The 9212-nt window shown below is 40.0% G+C and overlaps 1 protein-coding gene across 3 annotated transcripts in view; it reads left to right on the top strand.

Moving 5' to 3' along the window:
• The first annotated feature begins 762 nt into the window (after positions 1-762).
• Positions 763-9212, top strand: part of tmtc1 (transmembrane O-mannosyltransferase targeting cadherins 1) — a 100170-nt gene continuing 91720 nt past the window's right edge. For 2 of the 3 annotated variants that reach the window (XM_008401213.2, XM_008401214.2), the window contains exon 1: positions 763-1219. In XM_008401213.2, the coding sequence (XP_008399435.1) occupies positions 924-1219 (296 nt within the window). In that variant the 5' untranslated portion in view covers positions 763-923. The remainder of the gene's footprint in view (positions 1220-9212) is intronic. The other variant, XM_008401212.2, reaches the window with a different exon arrangement.

Raw genomic sequence — 9212 nt, 5'->3', positions numbered from 1 at the left:
GATGCATGTGGCTCTATGTATTTGTTCATTGAGTTATTTGCAGTACAGACCCATTCAGTAAATTAGAATATTGAAAAACCCATTTTAGCTACTTTATCACTAAGTGAAACATTCTAAATCCCCATGTCCCGTCGAGGGCTTCGTACTCCAGCGTGAAGAAACAGAAGCTTATCGTTTGTTCTGCTGTGTTGCTGCTCATGTGAAGTCGATAGGTTGGTGGCGCTCACACTGCCTGCTCCACAGACTTCTCTGCAGCTGCTGCAGTTCCCAAGACCAGGGGTAGCATATATTTGCGCATGCGTAAGACAGTCGCGAGCTCAATGAAGATGTCGCATTCAAGTGCTCCACTTTGGCTCGCAGAATTAACACTGTCACTTCCATCCAGCTCTCATCCCAACGCATCCAAGTATAGCTATAGGGCAAGCGGGCATGTTGTGTTGGTTCATTTAACAGCAAAATCAACGTCGCTTTAGGCTATTGTTTATTAGCATTAACTTAAAACAAAGTTTTGTCTTCCAACACATTTTTTCAACATTCCTCTGAATAGGAAATGAACGCATGTAATAAACGAGAAACGCCGATATTGGGATCAGTGGGTTATTGAACAAATACATAAAATTAAAACAATAAATAATTACATAACTAAAATGAGAACAGCCAATCAGTGAAATCGCTGAAATTTAATTCAGGAAAAACTTAAAGGAGTAAGTTTCACATTTTCTAGTAGGTGTATGCAGTACATGCCGGCGCTAATGTTCCAAATTCCCTACACTTTCGGACTGAACCTGAAGGCAGCACAACACATCCACACTATCTGACCTCGGCAAACTCAGCCGCTGCCTGCCCGACGGTATGGTCGTATTTTCTGACGTGTTTGACTTTCACCTCAGCCAAGCGGTGCCGCGGTGGAAACCAGGCCCGACATGACTGTTTCGGGGCGAGAGAAGAAAGGCCACCAGCAGGGGCGGCTGCTTCTCCAGTTGGAAGCGGTGTGGGCTGCAGCTTGCTACGCTGCGCTGTTCGTTCTGTGCTCGCTGTGCTACAGCAACTCTCTCTACGGGGAGTTAGTGCACGATGATGTGTGGGCTATCGTAAACAATCCGGATGTCCGACCGGGATCCAGTTTGCGGAACATCTTCAGGAACGATTTCTGGGGGAAAAGGATGGCGGACAACACTAGCCACAAGTCCTACCGACCTTTGTGCATCCTTACCTTCAAGTAAGTTCTCACTCCAACCCCTAGGCTTTGGGTTGTTGTCACTTACATTGTGGCTGAATTTCGTCATGTTACTACTATCCCACATTCCATGTCAGTGTTTTAATGAACAATTGGTAACCATTTCTCAGCGGGGGCCGTAAATGCGACATAAATTGGTTTCTAAAAACTCGGTAGGAACACCGTGAAACTTATTAAGGGACAAACACCCTCCAAGCAAACACCCCAAACTCCGAGGCAGGGCCGGTGTTATAGATCAACGGGTGGTGGCAGCTGGAAAAGACTGATGTTTCTGTGGGCGTGGCTTTTTAGGACCCCTTTACCGAACCAGGAAGTAAACAATGCGATAAGCTTAAAGAACTACAAATCTTTTCAAAAATACTATCCGATTCCGTAAAACAACCACCAAGATCTCGGGAATAACTAATTAGAAAGACTTTATTGGTCTAATATAATATGTTGCCCCCCCCTTTTTTTTTTTAAAGTTCATCTGCAAAACCATCAAAGTCTGTAAATTACATAGAACTTGTTCTGACTTATGCTTCAGAGGTTGAAACTCGTCAAAGAAAGATTGAAATAGATCTCGATGTGGAATGACCAGATCTCAAAGCAAAGATTAATCTCTGAAAGCCGACATAAATGTTAAAGAGCCTTGGGATTAAAAATGAAGTGTTTAAAAAGATCGACTGGCCGTGTAGTTTTCCCACACATTCCTAATATTGTGATATTTCAAATAGGTATCCACAGAAACTATAGCAAAATCTTAACTGYKTCTGTAATGTTACACTTTATTTCATAGCTCATTTACAGAAGACATGGCTACCGCAGCTCTACGTGTCATTTCTGCATTATTGTTGATATTTTTTCTCGTAATTTAACTAAACGTCTTTATTCTTTTCATCAAGTGACTGTAATTCTCAACCATATGAGACATCGCTGAAAAAACAATACTTTTCCATCAGAAACAGGTTAAAATCTTCACTCGAATTGAGATTCTGAAAGTGTCACCAGTTAATCCAGGTTTGCTTCCTAAAGCGCGGCGTGTCGTTAGATGACGATCAATGTCAGGTAGGAACGTCAGCCTCTCAGCTGACGTCATAGTTTAGTGGTTAAAACGGCGCCTGCTCAGAACTCAGCGACCGCTGGGACGAGTTTAGCTGGCAGCGCCATCGTCTGCTTCCCTTTTTGGACCAGTTTATTTTATTGTCTACAAAAATAAAATAATTAACTTGTTGCCAACATTTTGGAGGTAATATTGTGGTTTGCCAGACAAACTTTAACTATGAGAATATTGTCAGATTACCAAGTTGCACAGCTTTGCTTCTGCAGCCCAGTGAAGTCTTAAAGTGAAAACAAAGTAATGTGGCTTCCATTAAATGAGCAATGAATTAGTTTGCATGGTATTATAACTGTTTATATTTATTGATATGTTTGCAGAGCATGTCAGTCAACAAAAGACTGAAAAGACGCAAAATGATCGTCATGCTGGGTGGTAGTACAAATTCTAACTGTTTAGTACAGTCTCCTTTGAAGTGGGGTATAGTTTAGTGAACTTTTAAAGTATTCTTCAATCATACCATTATGTTTTGAAGAGCTCTTAGAGAAAGAAGAGACATTTTCATATCTGTTTATTTACGTTTGTCGCGTTTTGATCAGGAAATGACAAAACCACCTAATTTTTTACAAACATTGCGTTCAGGACCCTGTTTGACTGTCACTAGTTAATCTTAATGCGGCTCGTTCTGTTTTTAATTTGATTTCCCTTCGTCAACAGCTTGCAAACTGTTTCCCAGTAGAGAACACACGGACACATACTGTAGATATGACTCATAATCTGTTGGTGGTATCCGACAGGAATGTAGGAACGTTTATTATCATAATTTCGGCTTGTCAGTTTGGATATCACCACCACCAACATTAGCTGTTAACTTTATATCATTTAGATGAGATTTTATTACAGTACAACTTATCGACATTACTTGATATTCCTTTCTAATTGGACACATAAACACCACAAGCAACACCATCAGGTATGTGAGTTAAATTTTATTAAATATTACAACAACCTTATTGCTTAGCAACACTTACTGTGGGTAGTAAATGTCGCAAAGCAATGAAACAATTACTGTTTACCTTTTGSTTACCTGTAATGTAAGCAACTCGCATAACAGGTACTTGAGAGTCAATTCCAGTGCTGGTTACAAAAAGCAGAAACTATCCACTTAGGTTTACATTGCGGCTATTTATGAGTTAATGTATTCTGGTGAACCTGAATGTGAAAGGGATTGTGTTATTCATTGATCTGGTTATGCTCAAATGCGGTGTTTTCAAAGCGCAATGAAGGCTGTTCTTTAGAAAATTGTTTTGAAATGTAATTTTCACATGCAAAATTAAACATATTTGCGTCAAATGGGAGTTATAGTAAAGTTTTGCAAACGGTTTTTTCATGCAAGTAGCATTTTTCATCTGCGTTGTAGGTGGCATCGACACAGCCAAACATCTGCGGTGCGCATAGATTTCAACCAGTTGATTTAGCCACCAGTTGATCTATAACACCGGCCCAAGCCTTCATGGGGTCCTTAATGAAATTTGGTTTTGGGGTCCTCAATTTCTACTATTAATGTGGACAGGCTGCAATCAACAGTCAGACGATTAGATTATTCACATACATGCTAAACCTATTGCATCTCTGACAGTGCTGTTTACATCGTATCCTACATGCAATATAGGATGCATTTGTTGGCCAGCCGATTTCCTTAACTTTTGGGGCTCGGTGATCAGCTGATACTTGCATGTAAACCGGATGTTGAAATCTCCCCAGTCAGCTCTGTTTCCAGTTGGTATCTTGGGAGACTGCTGTTCATCGGTTTGCAGCAGTCTTATCTCCCAGGATATTGAAGGAGTGAGGGATGTGGAGCCCACAATAACTTTGTATCCAGCTGAAGCCTTGAAGTTCATTAAAGTTTGTTTGGAAACTGTTTGCGCTTGCTGGCTATGTGCTTGTCCTTCTACAATCTTTGCTGGAACAGTGATCTCGTTGTTTATATTGTCCTGGGTTTGAGGCCTGGCATTAACAGTGTAGAAGAGCAGGGAAAACATTGACATTATTAGCTCCAATGTGTATGCTTTAAGGCTGTTTTAAACAATTATTTAGTAATTAGGTAATCTATTAAGTATTTTGATGATTAATTGAGTAATCAAATAAAAAAAGATATATTAAATGTTGGTAAATACTAGAGATGTGCCGATCAAGTTTTTTCCTGCCGATACCAATCACCAAGGAGGGCTTATCGCTGATACCGATCACCGATACCGATCACATAATTATTATTATTATATTTTTATCATAAACACTACCGGTTTCATTATGTGGAAAAAGGAACCATAAATTCACCTTAATTTAGACAAAAACTTGTTTTTCCAAGAAGAAAACTAAACAAAACAGGCATTCTGCAAATTGTACTGCTATTGATAATACTATCTTTAACCGAGTAATAACATATGAAGGCTCTGAAGAGGCTAAATAATGCAAAGATCCAAAATAAAACCTCTCAACATTGCCAAAGAAATTCAAGTATAAAACTTAACATTCAAAGGCAAATACAGATTCCATTACAATAAACAATCCTGAGTTACTGAATGAAAACTTCCTGATAGCATGGTGGCTAGCTGATTACTGCTAGTTCTGAGTGGCTGTTTCTGACTGAGCGGAGTAATTATGCAGAGCAGAAAAGAGATCGATTATTTCTTTAGAGATTATCTGTCTCATGTTAGGACAGCTAAAGTTTTAATACGTATGTAAAATGTATTTTTTTAGGTTAGATGCTGCAGCTTTAAACAGAGGTTCGGTGTGAGAGTCACTACCAGGTGGAGCAGAAGCGGCGCTCCGTCTGTGAAATATTACTACCTGTAGCACGTAGCAGCGGTTCAACAGCGAGAACAGAACCAGCGTCTTACATCGCAGCTCAAAGACTTAAATAATTTGCAGGTTATTGGTTTAGCTTTCTGACCGTCATGCTAATAATCCGGGTGAGTGTTTGTAGCTGTGCGCTGCTTTACCTGCTATCTGATCCTCCATATGTCTTTTTTTACTGCAGTGAGCCTCGATGTAGCCAAACTCCGTCAAGTATGGCATTGTTTTTATGTCGTATTAGCTTCGTTGTGTTGATGCATTTTGACGTGCTTCAATTTTCCGCCGCAACATGCAAACTTCCCCATTCACTCAGTGCGTTATAGTTCAACATCGCTTAGGATTTGTTGCTGCGCGTTTGTGCAGAGTGAAGGAAAGAGGAGACCAGCTGCACAGACAGGCTGCAAAATGAGATGCAGGTGATCGGTATGGGCAACAAGAGCCAATGATCATCGATCATGCACTTTTTCACGAAAATTGGCCCGATTATGATCGGTGACCGATCAATCGGCACACCTCTAGTAAATACTGTCATAACAGCAGTCTTATTAACAAATATCAACAGAGGCCCAAAGTTTCATGTTCCTGCGTCCCTAACAATTACTTTTCTGTAGTTTAGAAACTTATCCTATAACAATAATAAATAAGATCTCATTTTCAAGAGGGACCTGGGAAGAAATCTGCAACACACAAGCTGGTTACACAAAACTAAAACAAATTTAAACATATCACAAGTTTAAAACAAATTACAAACATTTTAAAAGCAGTGACACTGGTTGATGGAATCAAGTTACATGTTTTTAAGAACCACTAGAGATAAGTCCAATTAAATCAGATCTCACATCTTCAGATAAGACTGGAGCTGAAGGAGACATCACACTGAATGCTTGCTTCCCTTTTTCTGTTCGAACACAGAGGACATGCAAAAAAAAGGCTATTGGAGCGTGAAAAATTGGAAGTAAGCCAAGCCGAGTAGTTTTATAAATCAGGATCACCAAGTGATTGTTTCTTCGTACGCTTAAAGCAGGCCATTTAGCTTTTGCATACAACTCACAATGATTTGTAAGATGCCTGCTACCTGTTTCAAACTTGAAAGCACAATGATGGACATTATTCAATGATTGAAGGCATTTGGTTGAAGCATTCATATATAAAACATTTACATAATCTAGGAGTGGCAGGAACTCTCTTGATACAAATTTTCTTCCAGCTTTGAGAGAGAAACGGGATTCATTTCGATAATAAAACCCAGTGCATACGTTCGCCACACACTTCGCCGTCATTTGCTCCAAACCAGCCACTAGGCAGCAGCACCTGGAAGGTGAAGACCACAGTGGTGCCTGTGGTCATCGGGGCCCTCGGGGCAGTGACCCCCAAACTGGAGCAGTGGCTCAAACAGATCCCAGGAACAACATCAGACATCTCAGTCCAGAAATGTGCAGTTCTAGGCACAGCCAAGATACTGGAGGAGAACCTCAAGCTCCTCTGGTAGAGGACCCGAGCTCAGAGGATGAAACAGACCACTCACGGAGGGTGAGAAGGGAATTTATATATATATATATATATATATATATATAGTGGCTAAAACATATCCCAGGACAGCTAAAGTTTTAATACGTCTGTAAAATGTATTTTTTTACAGACGTAAAAAAATACAGACTGGGTGTGCCTCAGTCTAGGCACACCCAGGCCTCTGGTAGAGGACCCGAGCTCAGAGGATGAAAGAGAGAGAGAGCCACCCACGGAGGGTGAGAAGGGAATTTTTAAATTTTTTATATATACAGTACAGACCAAAAGTTTGGACACACCTGCTCATTCAATGAGTTTCCTTTATTTTCATGACTATTGACATTGTAGATTTACACTGAAGGCATCAAAACTATGAATTAACACATGTCAAAATATGTACTATACAAAAAAGTGTAAAACAACTGAAAATACGCCTTATTTTCTAGTTTTTTCAAAGTAGCCACCTTTTCACTTCACAGGTTGTGCCTTGTCAAGTTAATAAGTGGGATTTCTTGCCTTTTAAATGGGGTTTGGACCATCAGTTGTGTTGTGCAGAAGTGAGGTGGACACACAGCTGATAGTCCTACTGAATAGTGTGTTAGAATTTGTATTATGGCAAGACAAAAGCAGCTAAGTAAAGAAAAACGAGTGGCCATCATTACTTTAAGAAATGAAGGTCAGTCAGTCCAAAAAATTTGGAAAACTTTGAAAGTGTCCCCAAGTGCAGTAGCAAAAACCATCAAGCGCCACAAAGAAACTGGCTCACATGAGGACCGCCCCAGGAAAGGAAGACCAAGAGTCACCTCTGCTGCGGAGGATAAGTTCATCCGAGTCACCAGCCTCAGAAATGGCAGGTTAACAGCAGCTCAGATTAGAGACCAGGTCAATGCCACACAGAGTTCTAGCAGCAGACACATCTCTGCAACAACTGTTTAGAGGAGACTGTGTGAATCTGGACTTTATGGTAGAATAGCTGCTAGGAAACCACTACTAAGGACAGGAAACAAGAAGAAGAGACTTGTTTGGGCTAAAGAACACAAGGAATGGACATTAGACCAGTGGAAATCTGTGCTTTGGTCTGAGTCCAATTTTGAGATATTTGGTTCCAACCACTGTGTCTTTGTGCGACGCAGAAAAGGTGAACGAATGGACTCTACATGCCTGGTTCCCACCGTGAAGCATGGAGGAGGAGGTGTGATGGTGTGGGGGTGCTTTGCTGGTGACACTGTTGGGGATTTATTCAAAATTGAAGGCATACTGAACCAGCATGGCTACCACAGCATCTTGCAGCGTCATGCTATTCCATCCGGTTTGTGTTTAGTTGGACCATCATTTATTTTTCAACAGGACAATGACCCCAAACACACCTCCAGGCTGTGTAAGGGCTATTTGACCAAGAAGGAGAGTGATGGGGTGCTGCACCAGATGACCTGGCCTCCACAGTCACCGGACCTGAACCCAATCGAGATGGTTTGGGGTGAGCTGGACCGCAGAGTGAAGGCAAAAGCCCAACAAGTGCTAAGCATCTCTGGGAGCTTCTTCAGGACTGTTGGAAGACCATTTCAGGTGACGACCTCTAGAAGCTCATCCAGAGAATGCCAAGACTGGCATTCTCAAAGCAAAAGGTGGTTACTTTGAAGAACTTACAATATAAGACATGTTTTCAGTTGTTTCACACATTTTTGTTAAGTATATAATTCCACATGTGTTAATTCATAGTTTTGATGCCTTCAGTGTGAATCTACAATTTTCATAGTCACGAAAATGAAGAAAACTCTTTGAATGAAAAGGTGTGTCCAAACCTTTGGTCTGTACTGTATGTATATATATATATATATATATATATATATATAAGAAGACGAGATAGCAAAGATATTTTCAAGAGTTATAACAATGCACACAATGTAATCATAAAGACAAAGTAATGACAAAAGAGAGATAAAGACAATTAAATAAACAGTATGGACTAGCTTACATTCTGAGATAAGATAGTCCACACATGCTTAATCACAATTGTATTTTCTAATATCTTTAATTAAAATTAAAACTTTATTAATTCCAAAGGTAAATAAAGTAATCTAATTTATTAATTCAAAGTCCTCAAAGAATGTTATTCTGGAATAACATAACACCAGAACAGTAAAGACTAATGAATGTAATAAACTGGTGAATCATGTGTAATAACCTGATACAAGTACTGCCATGCACTTCATAATTCTTGCTATTCATTACTGAACTCATCTTGACCCATCAAACAAAGGTCACTGCAGACATTTCTCCAGTGTGTGCAGATTCACCAGCAGCCTTGCGTATACCAGGACGTTTTGAGAAGAATGTACTCTGAGCTCCCTCGTGTGGATGTATTCCTAAAAAGCTAAATCCATAAAATGGTTAAAATAGCTGGTGAGGATTAATACTTTCTCCACAAGTAGTTGTCTGTATTGAATTGTGAATGAGGCAGAGGAAAGGCCAAAGTCTGTTCCATCCCTTTGACTGTATGTGCGATCACATAGGTCATATAGTAATTGTGAGTTAGAGTTGAATATAGCTCTCTATTAGGTTCCTATTAGAAGACAT

Source organism: Poecilia reticulata, linkage group LG23, assembly GCF_000633615.1.
Source record: "Poecilia reticulata strain Guanapo linkage group LG23, Guppy_female_1.0+MT, whole genome shotgun sequence".
NCBI classification, from domain to species: Eukaryota; Metazoa; Chordata; class Actinopteri; order Cyprinodontiformes; family Poeciliidae; genus Poecilia; species Poecilia reticulata.
Note: the sequence above shows the minus strand (reverse complement) of the source record. Positions and strands in the feature narration are given on the sequence as shown.